The sequence below is a fragment of the Onychomys torridus genome, chromosome 18 (assembly GCF_903995425.1).
Source record: "Onychomys torridus chromosome 18, mOncTor1.1, whole genome shotgun sequence".
NCBI classification, from domain to species: domain Eukaryota; kingdom Metazoa; phylum Chordata; class Mammalia; order Rodentia; family Cricetidae; genus Onychomys; species Onychomys torridus.
The window spans coordinates 33,166,139-33,187,012 of NC_050460.1; the positions used below are offsets into that span (position 1 = coordinate 33,166,139).

At 40.8% G+C, this 20,874-nt stretch overlaps 1 protein-coding gene across 2 annotated transcripts in view; it reads right to left on the reverse strand.

Annotated features, from left to right (window-relative positions):
• The window catches only part of Aff3 (AF4/FMR2 family member 3), a 472,213-nt gene that overhangs the window by 133,100 nt on the left and 318,239 nt on the right, over positions 1-20,874 (reverse strand). For both annotated transcript variants that reach the window (XM_036167292.1, XM_036167290.1), the window contains exon 9: positions 10,315-10,366. In XM_036167292.1, the coding sequence (XP_036023185.1) occupies positions 10,315-10,366 (52 nt within the window). The remainder of the gene's footprint in view (positions 1-10,314; positions 10,367-20,874) is intronic.

A 20,874-nucleotide genomic window follows, 5' to 3' on the forward strand; every position in this document is an offset into this window, starting at 1 on the left:
ATAAGCCAAAAGATCAGCTACAATTCATCATTTTACATACAGATTGCTACAGCCAAAATAAATATCACCCTGGTTTCAAGTTTCTCAGGGGGGAAAAAAATCCTGTTCTTTTGAGGGGGAACCATTCTCCAATAGACTTTGATCTCTCTACTATTAGCTGACCAGTTTGTGTAACCTGATTACTAAATGCACATGTATAAGTGGCATATTTCTTTATATGTGTAGCAGCCATTTTCTCCACACTTAACATTTTAAAGGTAATTTTGCTATGAGCATGGAAATTTCAAATGACCACTTTCCATCCTATGCACAAGCTATCTATTGCAGCTCTACAGCATGCTGCATACCAGAGTGGGCACATCCAGGCCCATGTCCCTTGTCAGTGATGCCCATGCCTGGCAAGATGTTTTAAAGGGAAGTCAGCAGTAGAGTTGGTCCTCAGCCTCTTTCTGGGCATGCATTCTGTCTGAGAGAGGCAGAGTCCTTGGCTTTTGCAGATGGTCCTGCCCTGTGATAGCCTGGGGAGGAGTTTGTGCTGCTCCTCATTCCTGGGTATGACTGATACCGGATCTTTCTCAGCTCTGGCCTCACTGGCAGCCCTTTAAAAAACTTTCTACTAGTTTGTCTTTAATACCCTTCATCCTTTCTAAGTTCTCTACTTGTTTTAAAGAAGAAATTAAGCTTCTAATAAAGGCTGAACAGCCACAGAGACAGGGCTGTTTTCAAGCTTTTATATACCATAAATACTGTTATAATGGCAGTAACAATGAGTTATTGGGTGCCGGCTTGGTAATGGGCACTTTCCATATATTACCTTTTGAGGAAGGAACATTTCATGGGTCGCTGCAATTTAGTCTAGCTTATAATAACTTCCAACTCTTTAACTGTACAATGTAGGCACCTGGATGGGCCATTTCCTGCTGCCTCATTTTGGTTACTTTTTCTTTTCCTCTTAGGAGTTTAACCCCTTTGCTTACCCCTATCATCTTGATTTGCAAAGACCGTTTATAATCTTCATTCTTTCGAGGCACACTTACGTTAGCCAACCGAGTGACATCCACATATGTAAAAGGGCATTCTTTTCGGGGTGTCATCTGTACGCCTGAGCCATGGCCTCTGACTTTTTGACTCAGTTCATTCTTTATAGCTGGCAGTCCTCCGTAAAAGCCAGCTCAACACTCCGCCTAACCACAGGCTTTGCAGGGCCTTGGAAGTTTCCATCTGGCCACTGCTCCTCTGAATTCTGGAGCTGCGATGAGCAGTTAGCGGTACTTTGATCTAGTCCTCCCTCTTCAGGGATCCCACAAGGCAGTGTTCTTCCCAGGATAGTTACCATGTCTGAAGCAGTAGATGTGGTCTTGAGATGGCAGCAGTGGACACAGGCTAAGAACTTTGCTCCTAGGGTTGGAGTCATAATTCAAGCCATATAAATGGAGACACAGTAGTACTTCATTATGGCTTGAATGGGTGTTTCCCTAGGAGGAGTATTACTTAGTGAAAGGCACCCTTTCACCTGCCTAGTGGCCATTTGTAGATCTTCTTTGCTATCTAAGTTATCTCTCTAAATGTGAGGACATTAATTAGCCAGCCTCTTTCTGGACAAAAAAACAAAACAAAGGCTTACTGCTGGATTGGGGTCAAGCAGTAAGAATTGTAGCTTATTCAGGAAAGTGCTCAAAATAGGTGACTTGTCCGAAAAACTGTTCCATACATAGTTTTATTCCTTATAATTTCCCTTCAACATAAAACTTACACACAGTGAAATGCAGTTTTCTTTTCTTCCCGCCCTCTTCTTCTTATCCCAGGCTGACCCTAAACTAGCTACGTTGCTGAAGATGGCTTTCCTTGAACTTCTAATCCTCCTGCTTCCGTCTCTCCAAGCGCTACGACTGGGCATGTGCTACCTACCAGCTCTGGTGCATGTGGTACTGGGCACCAAACACAGGGCCTTGTGCACTGGATGAAATCACTTTCCCAAATAAACTACATCCTCACCCAGACGGACAGACAGATCTTAACTGTCACATGCAGTGAGTTTTGGTAAATGCACACATCCTCATTAGACATGTGCAGTTTTCTATTATTATTCTGGTAGTTGTGGTTCCTCACAGTCAGCCCTCAGGCTCTCATAGTAACTGATGCTATAAACTCTATGTCCACAGAATAGTTTTCCCCTGCTTGTATGCTTGTGTCTGGCTTCTTCACACAGTACTGCCAGTCAGCCTGGTTGCCTTATGTGTCTCTGTTGCTTCTGATCGGAAGGATTCCACTGCACAGATATATCACAATCGTCTATCCTTTCACCTGCTGAATAGTGGAGGTGTTCAGTTTTTATCTATTATGAGTGAAGATGCCAGAAATGCTCTGCACATATCTCTTTAAGGTCATATGTTTTTATTTTTTCCTATGCTAATATCTAAAATATAATTGTCAGGTCGTACAATGTTTGTTTATAAGAGCTTTAAAAATTATGAAACCTTTTACATCAGCACTATTAGATAGTTTCTGTCATTCCATATCTTGCTTGCTGGATGTTGTTAGTCATTTTACTTCGACTCATAAAAATGAGGATGTACTAGTATCTCATTGTAGCTTTAATCGTGTTTCCCTAGAAGGGGTATTCGTGAAAAGCACCCTTTTACCTGCCTAGCGGCCATTTGCTTATCTTCTCTGGTATCTTTGAGGATTTTCCCCACTTAGAAATGTTTGCTATTTTATTATGGAATTTGTTCAGAGTTCCTTTTATGTTCTGGATATGTTATTTGCCAGGTTATAGATTGCAAATGTACCATTCAAACTTTTGGCTCTCCCTTTCCTTTTGATGAAACGCTTTCCTTTTGTTACAGGTAACTTCACTAGGGTTCTTCCTTCTGTCGTCTGTCCAGTTTTGGGACTTCCCTAGGGGACTTCTGTCTACTGCAGCCTGGGAAGGCACTGTCTTATAATTTCCCCTAGACGTTTTCTCATTTTGGTTTTATATCGAGGTCTAGAACCCATTTCTGCTGCAGGGAGCAGGAGGTTGGTTCCCTCGCTGGCTATCTTGGTACCATTTGGGGAAAGGTGTGGCTTTTCAGCTGGCCTGCCTTGCTACCAGTGTGGAAGGGCAACTGTGCAGACAGCCCATCTCAAGACTCCTTTCCCCCACAGATCTGTCTTCTTTAAGCTGGTGCTACACTATATTAAGTTGCTGATATGATGAAGCTTTGAAATTGGGTCTTTATAGACAGACCGGAGGGAGCCCTTTGCTCTTCTTCAAGGTTCCTACAGTTATCTCTCGGCTCTCTGCTTTTGTGTTATCTCACCCTTAATCTTTACGTCTATTGTTTCCTTTTCTCGTCCTGTGGTGCTGGCTATGATCTCCAGTAGAACGCTGAGTAGAGGTAACAGCCACAGACAGCAATACTGGAGTTCTGATTTTAGGAGGACAATGTCAGCACCACTACTTTTAAATGTGCTCCGAGACACCCATCATCGGACTGAATATGTTTCTCATTAGTCCTAATTAGCTCATTTAAAAAACATCATTTATGGGACTTAACATTTTTTGTCATGTACTTTCGCTGTACCCACTTACATCTTTTTGTTTTATCACTATAGTAAATTATATTAATTTACTTATGTTAAAGCAACCATATACTTTGTAGTAAATATTACCTAGTCATAATAAGTTATATCCTTTTCATAAACACTAGATTGGATATGCTAATGCTTGAAAGATTTTGCATAATTTTTTATGAGGCATACTGGATTACAACTTTGTTTATAAAGTGAATTCTGGTTCTGGTGTCAGGTTACATTTGTCTCAAACAATGAACTGGATTTTCCTTTCTCTTAGTTTCTGAGTCTGTGGAGTTATTACTAATTAAAGATTCATAGGAGATGTGAAGCTGTCTTCTCTCATGGCTTATGCTGGCAATTTGTGTTTTCTCTTTTTTGCTAGATCAAGCTTGCCAATATGTTAATTTCACTAACCTTTAAAAAACTTTTTTATTAATTATCCCCATTGTTTGGTGACCTCTATTTTTTGTTATATGTTTTACTATTAATTTTAGGTTTAGTTTCTTCTTTTCTGACATTTTTAAATCACTCTTTAGTTAGCATATGTGGTAATGAATGGATTTCAAAATTTCCTATCTTCATTTTTAAAATCAATTTTAGTTTTAGACATATGTGTATGTATGTGTGTCTGTGGATACATGCACATGAGTATAGGTGCCCACAGAGGCCAGAAGTGTTAGATTTCCCATGGAGTTTGAGTTCCAAGTGGCTGTGAGTTGCCTGATGTGGGTGCTAGGAACTGAATGTGGGTCCTCTAAAAGAGCAGTATATGTGCTTAATGATCCCTATTTTTCTAACTTCTTAATATAGAAACATAAGTCACTGATAGCAACCCTGGGTTTTCCATATATACAGAAGAAAAGCGGACAAATTTCTTATTGTCCTCACTGTTTTAATGAGTACCACATATTTTTCATCAACTGCACTTCCATCCTTGTTCACTTAAAATGACATTCTAATTTCACTTTGATGTGTTTTTTAATGCGAAGAATATTTAGAAATTTCGTTTAACTTCTCAATATTGAGATTTTAATTATACTTATTGCTACTGACTTATAACACAATGACTCTGAACATGGAGCATGAGCGATGATGATATTTTTATACTCAAACGTTTCCTGAAACTTCATTTCCATTGATCACCAACAGGCCAGCCTTCGAGGATGTTTCTGTGCCTCAGGAAAGACTCTGTATTTGCACTTGGGTGCAGCCCTGTATGCACACTGAGGGCAGATTGGGTGCTAGTGTTCATGTATTCCACAAACTCTAATATTTTACTTATTTCTCCCCAATTACTACAGAGATATGTTAAAAATCTGCTGGGCGGTGGTGGCGCATGCCTTTAATCCCAGCACTCGGGAGGCACAGGCAGGTGGATCTCTGTGAGTTCGAGGCCAGCCTGAGCTACCAAGTGAGTTCCAGGAAAGGCGCAAAGCTACACAGAGAAACCCTGTCTCAAAAAACCAAAACCAAAAAACAAAAAAAAAAAAAAACAAAAAACAAAAACAACAACAACAACAACAAAACAAAAACAACAAAAACAAAAACCCCAAAAAATCTATGAGTCTAGTTATTTTTTGTCATGGCTGTTGAGACTATCTATACGTACATATTTATAAATATCACATATTGTCATGTCCTTTGTCTTAGGGACTATTTGGCAGTAGTAAGACATTTGCTCCAGTTTTTTGCAATTGTTATATGAGCAGTTCATCCTTTCCTCCTTTTCTTTGTCTCAAGACTTCGAGTTATTTGTATTTTTATATTTGAAGTATGAACATGTAGACAACAGGTAGTCGTGATTTTAGTCAGCACGACATTTCCCCTTTAAACTGGAGTTTTTAGTGTATTTACATTTAATGCAGCCACTGTAGCCAGATGTAGAGTCGCTGGTCTTCCATTGTTGCCTTCTCTCTCTTGTTTCTGAACTCTTTGTGCGATCATTTGTGTTCATCAGTTTTTAAAAATTTCTGCGATTGCTTTTTAGAGAAGGTCCATCCAGTAGTTCTTTCTAGTGCTATCCCATGCACTCCACTGACTAACAGTCAGTGTACTTAGATTTAATATTGCACTACACAAGGATCATAAGACCCTCATACTTTATGTTGCTTTTGCCATATATTTTACTTTTGCATGCATACAAATTACAAAACATCATTTTTATTGCAGTAACCATTTCTTTAACATATTCATATATTTATATTTCCTGTTTCTGTTTATTTGGCTTACATTTCCACATCACTATTCATCACTGAAGGAAGTCAGGACAGGAACTCAAACAGGGCAGCAACCTGGAGGCAGGAGCTGATGTAGAAGCCACATACTGGCCTGCTCACGTGGCTTGCTCAGCCAGCCTTCTTATAGAACCCAGGACCACAAGCTTAGGGATGGCACCACCCACAATGGGCTGGGTCCTCCCTCATCGTTCACTAACAAAATGCTATACAGGGTTGCCTACAGCCTGATCTTAAGGAGCCATTTTCTTAACTGGGGCTTCTCCTCTCCAATGACTCTAGCTTGTATCAAGTTGACATAAAACTAGCTGTTGGATCCCCTGGAATTGGAGTTGCAAGCAGCTGTGAGGTGCCTGACCTGAGTGCTGAAAATCATACCCAGGTCTTTTGCAAGAGCAGCATGTGCTTTTTAACCACTGATAGTCTCTCTAGCCTCAATTTACTTTCAAAACTTGGTCCTTCAAAAAAAATAATTTTTTTTTTTTTTTTTTTTTTACCCAGCACCTGAATCTTGGATGAGATTTGAATCACAACTTTAGGCAGTAGCTTACATCTCTGCTGGTCCCTTTCAGCTTTCTAGTTAATGTTTCCTACTGTGCTCATAGGTATCTTCTCCACAACTACTCAAAGTAAGAGCCATTAAAGCACTTGTGGGGATTTATATACAGTACTGGGGGGGGGGTGTCTCTTTCTCCTGGCTGTTTCCTCTATGAAATGCCTTCCCCTAATTACCATCTACTTTCACAACTGGGGAATTTATCCTCTGACATCTCACACCAATGCAAGTGTGGTTTTCCTCCTAGAGTTCTTGCTGCTTCTGGTGGATGGCTGAATGCCCCCAAGGAAGGGGCTATCCAAATGTAGCTCAGTTTTGCAAAGACTCAGAGGAGGGCAATTCATCTAACATGAGTTTTTCCGTCATTAATGTAACTGAAACGCTTTCACAGGCATTTATGGTTTTGTTTGTGTCTAAATATTAAATTGCTTCTTTCATCTTCTTGAATCCTTGGATCATTAATCCTGAAGGAAATCTCAGGTTTTTCCCCAATTCCTTTGGCCTACCATGCAATGCACATCTAAAGACCATTATAATTAACAAGGGAGAAAGGCGCTTCTACAGAAAATGTGCTCTGACTTCCAACGCTATTTATTTATTGAAACAGGATTTTGCTATGTACCTATGGCTTCTAGGTGTCATGGTGCTCACCTTACAGAACAGGATTGGCTTTGAACTTTGCAATGATCCTCTTGTTTCTGCCTCCCAAGTGCTGCTGGGATTACAGGTATGTCCCACCATGTCTTGCCCAATTGTAAGCCACAGTTTGCATCCACTCAGCCCCTGTGGGGTCCATAACTTTTCACCTGTCTTATTCAAGCTCTCTCCCTTTGCCCCACCCTCTGAAATCTGCACATTCTGTTTCTGTTATGTTCTAATTCCTTAGCCTTCCCTTCTTCCCTAAGTCTGGCCTTCAGTGTTATGGGTTGAATTGCTTCTTCCCGACAAATCCATATGTTGGAGTTCTAACTTTAGTCCCGCGCTGGTTCTTTTTATGTACAGCCAAGAGAGATGATTTAAAAGAAGGAAATGCGTATTCTGGTGCACAATTTCAGAGGGTTCAGCCCGCATTTGTTTGGTTCCATGAGCTTTGGCAGAAAATCATGATAGTGGGAACATGTGGCAGAGAAGGTTCTCACCTCATGGTGGACAGGAAGTAGAGAAAGGGGAAGAAGGGACAAAAAACAAGATACCCTCAAGGATCTCCCCTCACGTGAACTTTCAGCTAAGTCTCAGCATGAATGTCTCCCAAACCTTTCCAAATAGTCCTTGTTACTAGCTGGAGGTAACCAAGTATTCAAAACTGGAACCCATGGGGGACATTACCTCTTCCAACCAAAACTATTATCTCAGAATGTGACCTCATCTTGAGATAGGATCTTTATGGAAGGAATCATGTTAAAATGAAACCATCAGGATGAGGTAAACAAGGTGGGCCTTAATCAATAAGACTGGTTTTCTTATGAAAAGGGGGACAGAGAAAAATGCATGCAAGGAGGAAGGAAATGCTGTGAAGATAAACAGGAGAGGATGTCCATGTGCTGAGATAAGCCAGGAACACAGGTAGCCCTCCTTTCCAACAGCCAGATGGAGGGACCTCCTGAATCAACTATGGGAAAATACATTCTGTTGCTTAAGTCATTTAGTCTGCAAGACTTTGTAACAGAATCTCCCCCCCCCCTTCTCCCCACTGGTACACTCTCTAACAAAAAGTGATTCAACTTTTTAAAAACTTGCTTCCAAATCATGGCCTGACTTTGTCTCAAGACTATACATTCCTAAGTATGGTAGGTAGGCACATTTATGCCCTCATTTATCCTTTACATTGGGCAAGCTTTCTGATCCTCAGACTTCTCATACGGAATGTGGGTAGGGTGTCCCTGCCATACCCATCACAGGAAAACACAAATGAGGGGTGTGTATTTGTGTGTTGTGTGTGTGTGCTTGTGTATGTAAGGATAGACACATATATGAGAGTGTATATAATATCATCGACATGAACGCCAGTGCTACCATGTCTGAGGCCTCCTGACGCTGTTCACCACAGCGTTCCTCTTGCCTGAGTGTAACAGAAGGACTGCGAGAAGACTCTGAGAGACTCTCGAGTCACAATGCCCCACTTTGAGAGATCCTTGCAGCCTCAGCTCGGTGTCTGTTACCTGTGATTTGAGTGGCAGCCCTGGAGCAAGCGACAAAGGCACCCCTTTGATCGAAGAGGCAGGGAGGTGGGCTGAGGAGTTAATGTCCCCGGAGGGCTTAAACTTAACTCTCTCCACAGCCTACTTATTTTTACACATTAGGAGAAATAAAGCGCCGAGGAGTGGATGCTACAGAAATGCGTGAGGGAAGAAAGGAGATCATTAACAACGCATCAAATTACACGAGTCAAACTGGTATCTGGTGGATGAGATTTTTAAAATATGTGAAGTTAAGTATAATAAGCCGACGGTTCAATAACACATTCTTGATGCTCTTCTGTCTGCCTAGGAAACAATTTCGTTAAGAATTTGAAAGACTGCTGCTTTTAGAACAATCAATGCTTTTTATCAAATAACAAATAAAATGCAACCGTTTCCCAGTAGTTTACACTCTCTCGTTGCATGCATTTTTATCTTGTCCACATGCTACTCAAAATAACTAAAATTTTCAGTGATTCTACCCTTCTCAGTTCTCCAGAATGCCTCCAGATGGCATTAAAACTCTTTTCCCATCATATTCTATAGCATAATCTAAAAATTAGCAACATCTTAACCATTTAGGACTGTCATGTTTATTACTTCATGAGAAAATACAACAACGAAACTCATTAGAACTTTTAGGGTAATATCTTGAGCGACACATTCTAGAGTCATAAGTGTTATGGACCATCCAGCCACCCGATGTCAGCCAGAGAAGCTGTATAGACAGAGAGAGGTCTTGGACAAAACAGAACACAATACTGCACCACAGACTGTGGCTGCTAGTGAAGAGCACTTCAGCTGTTTAGTAAGGATAGCAACGATCCGGAAGAGATACAATCACAAAGTCATTTCTATAATCAAACAGGTTTCGTTCCCCAAAGGTGACCAAAAGAAAGGTTTTTAAGGAGGAAGCCTGTATGGATGCATGTGAGGCTGAAACAGTCGTTTGTTAGTTTCTGCTTCACCGCCATTAGGTATTGTATAGGTATATCCCGTAACAATAATGATAATGTTACTATTTGACATGGGGCTACTCATTGGCCTGGAGTTCATCAAGAAGGCTAGACCGACTGGCTGGTGAGCCCCAGGATCTTCCCCAGTGCTGAGATTAAAAGCATGCACCACAAGTCTCAGCAAACTCGTTACCAACCAAGCTGTCTCCCTAGCTCCGGGACCTCAATTTGGTATCATATTAATCATTAAAAACATATGTATATTCTTTCAACACTGAGAAGGAAAAGAGAAAAGTGTAAGAATGAGGCACCTTCTAAGTGTCTTTTCTCATCTTCAAAAAATGCTTTACTTAAAAACATCAATGAACTCTTGAGATCTCAGCGATATCTATAGTTGTGTTTGTCACATATTTCAGAGGTGGGACTGCAGATGGCAGCCTTTTAAATGACTTGGGGACTTCAGGGGCATGTGGGACGGAATGTCCTCCAGTATGTGTAGAAAGTTCTGCAAATCGTATGTCAGTGTTAAAAGTCTCCAGCCAAATTTTAAAGGGCTTATCTCCATTCTTCCTTAGTACATACTCTCTAGTCTAATTATATTTCTACTTTATAAAGAACATTTGCATTTGCAAGATCCCTTTTTCAATGCTAACGCATAAAACCTCAAAGTGCGTCTGTACCCGAAAGCATTTAAAAAGACATTATCATGAAAAAAGAGAACCATGGGCCTCCTTCCACTATGATTACCACTATTACAAGACACTTGCACTGTTTCGCTTTATAAGGCATATTAAAGAACAGTCATCTCAGAGAGAAACGTGAAAGACACTTACGATGTATTCGATGTGCCATTGTCTGGACTCCCTGGCTCCGCATCAGCTTTCTCTTAAAAAGGAAGTGGAGAGAAAAAAAAACCCAACATCAGTCTCCCAGTCCTTAAGATTTAAGATTAAACATATTTCTAGGCTCCTATTAACAAGCTTTCAAAATGTGCAGCGGGAGGCTTTTAAAACATCTTTTATTGTTTGAGAACCGAATGTGAAAAATAATTTCGCTTTGGCAATACAATTGCCCAGGCACAGAGCCTTGAGTAGGTACCAAGGAGCTATTTGCAAACAAGCAGAGACATGGAGTGCAGACCTTGCCAGAAGATGAATATCTTACAGATGGAATCAGTTTCTCTCCACTACACTTTACACAAAGTTTAAGGAAATAAATTCATTAGCATTGTACATCCAAAGCACTCTGAACTTTGATCCCTTCTGCTAACACAAGCCAAATGGGGTCAGGCAAATTGGAACTTGGAGAGAATTTCACACAACACTGAAGCCATAGTCATGAAATGTCCAAGAATTTCACCCCATGGAGAACTCTGGCAGCAGATTTTGGGGCTCCCAATAAAAGCAGAATAAGATATAAACCAGAAGTCCTTTCTGACCATGTGAAAGGCAAGTAAAAGAACATCTCCATGTGACGTGGCTATTGGGGATTTAGTTTTAGGAGTTTGGAAGCAGTCCAAATTCTTTTCACAACAGGCATAAGGTAATACTTAATCCTGGGCCAACTGTGGTTTGAAATGTGCACCCTCATTTTGTAAGGAGCTCCCCTGGTTATGTGGCAAGGGAAGGAAAAGGCTGCTCATGCTCTGGCTACTACTGGTGGCTCGGCAGTTCCAACAGCTGAACGAACCCTGCAGAGAGTTTTGAGCTGCAGGAGATGGGTCCAGGGGCAGCAGCTGACCTTATTCGCTATTGCCTTCAAGTCAGGCCCGACACCTCCCAGGACCTCCTCTTCTGCTCGGTCTTTCTACCTGAACACTGGACTATGATAGAAGTTTCACTTACAGCATTCCAACACTGGCTTGTGGCCATATCATCTGGGGAATGACTTCCTGGATTCCACAATGGACATATCCCAAAGACACTGTCCTAGCGGAGCTCAAAAGCCCACTCTGTATTTTAAACAACTGTGAGGAGGCAGGACGGCTGCACATACCTATCTCACATGTAACTCTGCTGCATGTCTACATTGTGCCAGAACACTCACAAGAGACAGGCACTCAGTCCCAAGCCCTTTCAAAGGAAAGAAAGAAAGAAAGAAAGAAAAAGCCACAACACCCATGTTGATACCAACAGGACAAGTTGGTTCCTGAAATCATGTTGACATAAAAACAAGCCCAACAAACTGATGCTTGCTCTAATACCCTGCGTTTTATATTAGATTGGGTCTTCTGGGCAGAGCTGTGATAAGTTCTTTTAGGAGACATGTAAGGTCTAGTCAAGTGGCCTGGAAAATAATCTGATTTAGTACTTTCCAGAATCATTGAACAACCACCATTCCTGGCACAACCCCAAAATACAGTCACAGCACCTGTATTAATTGAGGGTCTAATTTTTCTCACACCCATTGACTCTCCTCCCCCTCCCATGAGTTTGGAGATGTGGGTTACATTTCCCGAGGAATAGCTGTCAGCAGTAAGACCAGGGCACCATCAGGATGGAGGATATCAAACGTGCTCAGCAGTACTAGACAGTAAACATTTCCAATGGTTCATGTCAGAGAACAGGGGATCAGTATAAGATAAAGGAAAAGCTCGATTGGGTGTCTGGGTTTATGCTTTACCTTGACCAATAATGCTGCCAAGTAGCCCACAGGCTGAGAGGACCCAGGCTGGGTTGCACATGGGATCTGGGGGCTGGAGGCATCCGGGCTGGCTTCAGCGTGGGGACAAAGCTGCAGCTGATTATCTCTGCTCTTAGCAGCATGTATGTTGTGGCAACAGGGAAAACAGAATAGGTTTGGGCCAACAGGAGGGATGACATGGGGCCAAAAGGGACACTTACAGGAGCAGTCTGACAGTGGGGGCTCTTGGCAACCTCAATGCTCAAAGACAGTGGCCCTTTCTGGGGAAAAGCGAGGTCAAGATCGGGACAGGGGTTACAATTTGACTTTTGCCTTTCAGAAAGAAAGTGCAAGCAAATGAAACCCCCAACATCTTTGAAAAATTAGGTGATGCAATTTCTGAAGTTAATTTGAAATGTTCAAGGGCTCGAGCTACGGAGAATCGTCACCACTTCACCAGGCCTCAGGGGAAGTGACAAGGGTAAGGTGGTGCTGTCTCAGCACCAGGAGTTGGCAAGGGGCACTTGTACCCCTCCAAGAAGACTGCCGGGAGTCACCTTAGAGTTAGCTCTCGGATGCCACCATTCTGGTCTCTTTGGGAGGGGATCTGCACTGATCATTAAGAATTAGCAAGGTGGAAGAGGTACAGGGTGGACATTTTGTACATGGAAGTAGAATTACAGAGACAAAGGGGGAAAAGGAATCATAGAAAGGATCATACAGATATATATGAAAATGTATATGTATATACACAAAATATAAAATATTAATCTATTTTTACATTTTAGTGTGTGTGTGTGTGTGTGTGTGTGTGTGTGTGTGTGTGTGTGAGAGAGAGAGAGAGAGAGAGAGAGAGAGAGAGAGAGAGAGAGAGAGAGAGATATGAAGGCCATGGCAGGTAGGTCAGAGGACAATCTGTGGGAATTGGTTCTTTCCTTCTACCATTTGGGTTCTATGATAGATCCCATGGATTGAGCGCAGGTCATCAGGCTTGGTAACAAGCATCTTTATTCACAGAGTTATCTGTCTGTCTGTCCTTCTTTCCTTCCTCCACCTATTCTTTGACCTAACCATCCACCATTTATGTTTGTCTGTGTTTTCAGTTTCACATCTGTCTTCTGATAACCAGTCACTAACATGGAAAGTAGACCTTTGGGCTGAGGGTAGCTTAGAATCTTTAAGGTACACTCACCATTGGGACAGATGTATTTTGAGGTACAAAACAGCTCAATCACTTTACAGGCACTTCCTTTCTAACTGATTACATATACCGAGGGCTCCTGGGCGCCTGGTATTCTGCCTGGTGGAGGTAAAGATTAAAAAAAAAATCCATTTCACATTCTCTTAAAGACACTGAGTGTACTGCTGGTGTCCTACAGCCATCTTTCCAACAGAGACGAGTTTGGACACGTGGACTCCATGGCCTTTTTGTGTTCTGTTGCTGTTATGGTTTGAGGTCTTGCCTTTATATTGTTGGAAGAGGAAGACCATGAAGTAGAGTGGGAAGGGAGGAGGGTAAGATCTGGGATGGCTTGGGAAAGGGGAATGAAGATGATCGAAATGCACTGTATGAGAATTAAAAAAGCGTAATAAAAACGAAAAACGGGCAGATAGGTAGTTTCTAATAAAGTTATGAGGAACATGCCTTGTTCTTAAATTTTATGCTGAAATGTTATTGAAGTGACTAAAAAGGTACTAGAAAAGGTCTCCCAGATAGACATGTATTATGTTGAACATTTTCACAGAAGGAAGTCTGTCTGTGCTGTGACTTTTCTTCACGGTTGTGCCACAGGTAATTCATGCTCACAGCCAAAGAGAACTTGCACATAGGAAAGAGCAATGAATTCACTCACTTTCGTTTTTATTGTTACCCTTCAATTATTACTGTAAACAATACTAATCCTTTATAGTTTTAGATATATCTATTTAGATAATATCTATTCTCAATAATGTAATAAACTCCATAAGTTTCACTGTTCAATTGTTACTTCCAGTGTTTCTAATATGTATCTATATAACTGTTAAGGATGCTGGGTGGATCTCTGTGAGTTCAAGGCCAGCCTGGTCTACAGAGTGAGATCCAGGACAGGCACCAAAACTACACGGAGAAACCAAAAAACCAAAACCAAAAAAAAAAAACAAAAAAAAAAACAAAAAACCCTTTCAAGTATATTTAATCTTTTATTTCTCACATTAAGAAGTGAAAGATTTATATGTTCTGAAGAAAGAACAGAGAATAACATTCTATTTCCTGATTAATCAGCTTCTTTTGAAAAATAATTATGTATTTTTATTTAATGTGTATGGATGTTTTGCCTACTTGCATATCTATGCACCACAGGAGTGCAGTGCCTATAGAGACCAGAAGAGGGCATCAGATCTCTTGGAACTGGAGTAAAGACCATTGTAAGCTGCTATGTGGGCGCTGGGAACAAAACAAGTATTTATAACAGCTGAACCATGTCCGTAGCCCCCATCTTCTGCTTTTATACAATGTAAAGTGGGGAGGCTCACACACATGTCTTTTCCTTCTGTCCTTTCTCTCTCTACTCTAAGTTGGTTTATCTTTTGTTTCACACCATCGAATTTAAAATAGTTATAGTCTGTTCAATCATAATTATTAATGAGCCATCATCATTAATATTAATTTAGTTAATGAATTAATCATTATATTTGCTTGTAGGTCAATTAGAGAAATTATAAACCAATAATGAGCACTTACAGTATAATACAAGTATTAGATAATAACCAACAATGGAGTAAGAGTTGACTCGTGAAGAAGGCAAACACTCCTCATGTGAATAATGTACATGCTTCTGGCACTTAGGCCAAATGGTTCTCACTCTTACATTCATTCCATCATTCCATGGATTAGTTTTTCTCAAGTCAAGACCAAGTCTTTCCTAAAAGACTGCTAAACAGTATCTACACTTAATGCATATAAAATGCACATGTAATTGATGTGTATAGGTGGTTTTTAAAAACTAAAATGGACTATGAAAACAGCTTCCAGGCTGGACATAAACATTGGCAAGTCATCTAGCGCCTCCTGAGTGGTCCCAGTGGACTGCATCCTCTTTCCTGCCTTTCTGCCAGCTACTTAGAAAGAGAATTCCAGAATTCCTTTCTTTGCTGGATAGATTTCACCACCCAGGTAGGTATACATTTCTCAGTCTCTGCTGTTTCTACACTTTACACAAATGGAATCATGCTGCTGTTACACAGTCTTCTGAGACTGATTTCTGACACTCAAGAACAGGCTTTTTGGACTCAACTGTGAGGATGTACACAGCCCTGCCTTGGTTCAGCCTTGCTGTTGGCAGCATCTTGTTTCAGAAGTAGACTGTGAGCTCCTGTTCAGATTCCTTGTAAGAGGCATTTAGATTTGACCCATATGAACGATGAATTTGCAAACATTCATCAACACCTTTCCCCATAGAACATTAGGATCTCTGGACTGCAGGGCTTTCCTATGTTGTAAACTGGTAAATCTAAATTTATAGTTCTTCAGGGAATACCATGGTGTGGAATGAAATTTCACTGTGATGTTTGCATATCTCTGTGAAGCAATGAGATCCAGACTTTCTACTGGTTCTTTTGTTTCATTTCTGAAAATTTAGTTTTGATTCAATGCAGTGATTTATTATCCCAATACAAATGGCACCTTTTTAACCACTATAAACACAAATTATAAGCCTAAATAATAAGATAAAACATCCCAGTGTTAGCCTTTTACTGTTTTCCCTGGTATTTTTGACTGAACTATGTTTTTAACTTTAATGAAATGATATTTGCAAATAGTTGGCTTTGATGTCTTTATATTTGCTGAAGACACAAACAAGACACTCCATTACCATCTTCTAAAAGCACAATTTTACTGATCTCTTAAAAATATTTGAGGTAATTTTTGTACATGGTGCAAGGTGAGAGGTAATTTCATTGTTTCCCATCCCAAGTGTTCTAGCACAAGACAGCTGCATCTCCACACTAGCCCACTGCGTTAGCTTCAGTGGGATTCCAGTTTCCAAGTCTTCACGGTCTGTCATTCCACTAGTCTCCTGCTACCTTTATGATGCAGCTCTGGTTGTTTCAATGCTGGTAAAGACAAGGTTCAAACTTCGTTCTTTTTCAGGTAAGCATTTGCCATGCTCATCTTCGGCTCTAGCACATAAATTAGGGGCCTAACTTGCCAATTTCTATCCATACAAATAGTTGAACTTTGGCATTGTACTGAATCTACAGTTCAATGTACAGAGAACTTCAATCTTTACAACACTGTACCTTCTAATGCCTGTACCTGATATTAATCTCTCTATTCATTTAAGTCATCTGTAATATTTCATGATAGTTTCTTCTTCTTCTTCTTCTTCTTCTTCTTCTTCTTCTTCTTCTTCTTCTTCTTCTTCCTCCTCTTCCTCTTCCTCTTCCTCTTCCTCTTGTTTGTTTTTCGAGACAGGGTTTCTCTGTGTAGCTTTGGAGTCTGTCCTGGAACCCACTCTGTAGCCCAGGCTGGCCTCGAACTCACAGAGATCTGCCTGCCTCTGCCTCCTTAGTGCTGGGATTAAAGGCGTGCACCACCACTGCTCCGGCTCCCCCATCACTTTCTTATATACTTCTTCAGATTCATTGCTTATAAGTTATATTTTTGTGCCAATGTCAGATTTTTTAGCTGTGATTTTTCATTTTTTTAAATCAAGAGAATGCAATTTACTGTGAATAGAGCACTGTTAAATTTTCCTATGAATCCTAATAATTCATCTGTAGGTTTTTTTGGGGTATTCTATCAATATATTGATGATCTCATCAGCTGGGGAAATGAGTTCTGACATTTCCACCCTAAGGAACACCACACTTTCCTTTTCTTTCATTTATGGCTATGACTGTAAATTCTATCCTAAGGGGTCAGTCTTGAGCTATTGCCTTTGCCCAAGCTTTAGAGGGTGTGAGAAACATTAAACACAAGCAGAAGAATTCCTAGAAAGTTCTTCCTTTTAAACATGGGCAACTGTTTGTGGAAATAAGTTGGTCTTCTATTCCCAACTTGCTAAGACTTTTTTTTCCTTCTAAATTACACATACAGAATTTTATCAAGTATTTTTCTCAATGTCTTGGATTAAACATATTTTCTCTTTTCATAATTACTATGACGAATTACATAGTGAATTTAAACAGAATCTGATTTTGAATTACTAGAACAAATAGGATTTCTTAACTCTTACACTTTGACATGTATTTTATAGATTGCTAGACTTCATTAGAAAACATCTTCTGAGGATGCCTGTGCACTGGGGTCATTAATGAAATTAGTTGACAAGCTTTCTTTCTTGTTTGGCTCTTGTCGAGTTCTGACATCAGGGTTCTGGTGGCCTGAGGGAACTGCCGCCCTTCCCACTGGACTGCTCCAAAGAGGGAGCCAGCTCCAAGCTATAGTCTGCACAATTATGCTGTGCTTGGTGGACTTCCTGGTCGAGAACCAACCAGCTTTACCACTGTGGAAAATGACTTACTCTTACAATGACTGAGCCATTTTTAAAATAAATAGTTGTAGGATTGTTTGGTTACATACGTGAAGTTTTTAAATGAGGCATGTAATTTCTAAACTTAGTCAATTATAGTCTAAACATATAATAACATTCATTTAATCTAATTTTATCTTCAATTACCTAGTTTTTAAAATAAAAAGGTTTAATATTTACTTATGTATCTATGTATAGCCACACAGGAAAGCCAGAGGAGGGTGTTGAATCTCCTGGATCTGGGATTCCATGGGACTGTGAGCTGGGATCGAACTCAGGTCCTCTGCGAGAGGTACCCACCCTTCTCAACCGATAGTCTATGTTCTCTTGGCTAACTGTGGTTACAATTCCACTGCGGCTGTTGTGAGGTCAGCCAGAGGGGTTCTCTTTCTTTCCTATGAACTAAGTTTACTGAAGGCCGTTCTGAAGCCCCCTCCTCCAGGCCTCATAGCCAAGCACAAATGTGGCTTCTTTCCATTTATCCTGTTAGTACTACTTGGGCATCACACACCTCTGGGTTAGCTTTCCATTAGGATAATTCTCATGGTCACGTCCTACACTACTGGCCCTGCCACACCTGCTTTGGGAATTCCAGTCAGGTGTGTGGTAGACTCTCCTGCCTGATCCCTGGGCTTCTGAAATTCTTTTTTCTGCTTTTGGTTTTTCTCTTCATCATTTCTTAAGTTCAGTTTTCTAGTTCATTAGTTTTTCTCTTAACTCTGTCAAATGTGATATTAATGCTGCCCACAGAAAATTTAATTTCTATTTTTATTTATATAAAGGTGACTTAGCATTTCTTCAAATTTTCTTGATCTTGACTCTATTTCATATTTTCTTCTACCTCTTCTGCAATTTAACAAACACCAATTTCATAATCCAAACACCAGAATTCTGATTTTACTTAGTTTTGTGTATTGCCTCTTTTATAACTTAACATAAAGTGTTTTTGTTTTTGTTTTTAATTGTATGTTGCTTATTTTCTTGGGGATGTTATTTATTTTGAGGCATGTTTAGTTTTTGACTTTTTCCTGGTATTCCTACTAACTTGACCTGATGCTGCCATCCTGGTTTTCTGTTTACCCTCCTTGGATCTTTCCCATCTGTTTGTCAGGAAAAAAAAAAACCCAAAAAGGTTTCAATTGTATGTGTCAGATTTGGGGCTTAAACTATTGCTTACTGCGTTTATGAAAGTCTACAAATTTTTTACTTTATTGATCACATTTTAAATTCCTAAGGCCATGTAATTGGCAAACACTTGTTTTTCACAGCAATGGGTTTGCTCTTATCACTTCCGACAATCAATTCCAGGTCTTTCTGCAGACTGTGGTACTTGTGCACCTCTGCGTCTCTTTGCCTTGAGGGACACAGATTTCCTCTGGGGTTCCGCCTCCTCTTAGTGCTCACTGCTCCTCACAAGTTTTAACAACGGGCTGGTTAACTCAAGTGAGGTGTTGATTTCTGCATCAGAACACTGACGGAATTTTCTAGAACACCTGTGCCTTGTGGCGGGGAGTGAAGGGCTGATCTGAAAGAGGAGAGGGTATGTTGGCTGGAACCTCTCAAGAGAAGAGGTGAGCTGGGAGCCCAATACTTCCTTTTGTTGCCTAACAGAGCAGGAGATACTTTATGCTGCATGTGCAGAATTCCTGGTTAGTAACCTTGCTGAGAAAGTTGCCCCCTTCCCCGGTACTGAATTATGCCCACTCCAGATCTGGCACCATCTTAAGAGCCTATTTCATTTCTTGTTAGGAGGAGATCTATTCAACTGTTCACCTCTTAAGCAAATATTACTGCAGTTTTGGTTTTCTGAGCTTTTAAAAGGAAAATCAAATGAAAAATTCTATGTATGCACTAGCTAGAATGGGGATTTAGGGTGACAGGGGTGGAATGGTCCAGTTGTCCATCACGACCATCCATGCCTAGTCTCCTGGGGTTCAATGGAGATCTACAGCCCGCCCCAGGGCTCCCAAGGGCTCTTCCCCATACCAGCACATACTCTATATTGTTTCTTTTTCGCCTGAGTTATAATTTCACTGCTCAGGGCAGTTTTTCAGTAGGAGCTCACCTTTCTGTTTGCCAGATGTCATTTTCCTCTACTAGGCTGCTGCTAATTTAGTCCCATTTCTCCAGAGTCCCAGTCACCCAGTGAGAATTCCAAACAGGAGAGGAGGAAAGTGCCGAAGACCAACCTGGCCCCCGAGCAAGCATCCTCCCAACTTATAAAATGCAGACATACACTGTGTGTCCTCATACGTGAACATACAGTAAGGTATTTAATATTCTAACACAATAGACGCTTATTAAACCCAGAGAACTTGTCACAGAAGAATTACAAAAATTCCTCACTGGTACCTGTGCTCCTGGAAAGCCCTGTGCCAGAGTGCCATCACTCCCCTGCCTATTGACCTTTCTCTATCAGTGCATGAATTTTATGGAGCTTCCCTGGACACTGTGTGGACATCTTTTCCTCCCATACTCTCCTGGCTCACAGATGTGCAGGGGATGAGTCTCAGTACCATAGACACATCTATCAGCTCAGAGTGATTTTTATCTTCCAACAGAGCTTTGGAACTAGCAAAGGTTGTTCTGTTCCCAGCTCACTGGCTGCTCGTGAAACCAACAAAGCCTAGTCTTTATGAGTTTGCTTTTAGGACACAAACAGGGCAACATATGCATTTTTAATGCCCCAGACAACATTAATACCAATTTGTAGGGCCAAGGAAGAGAATTAAAACTCTTCTTCACTGAATGCTCCCCTCTCTGATGACAGAGCTCATGTACTTCATTAACCACTGATTCAATCAGGGGATCATTTGCTGTCCAGCCCAGTCTGCCTATTTCTGGAAGGCGGCACAGTATATTTAGCAAGTGTGAGTTCCCTTCACAGAGTCTAAGGTCATTTACTGTGAAGCCTTCTGATTGGATTTCTTGGCTTATGCATTTTCTTTCAGTTTAGGCATCTCGTTATTTGCCTTTTAATTTGTTTCCTTCACATAGACTAGGGACCAATGGAGCATGGTCTTCTTTTCTTCTAGAATCCCTTTGATGTGCACCACTCCATGCTTTGGCCCCCTCTCCCTTAAATATCCACACTTGGGGCCATCAAGAACCTTATCACTCGTGTTAGTGGTAGCTGGACAAAAGGCCCTCTCTCTTTTTCTCACTTGATTTTGTCTCCTGGTGGCTTCTTTGAAACCCACTGCTTGCTCATCTTTCCCTCCCCAATCTCCACAGAAAGCTTTAGAGAAACGTTCT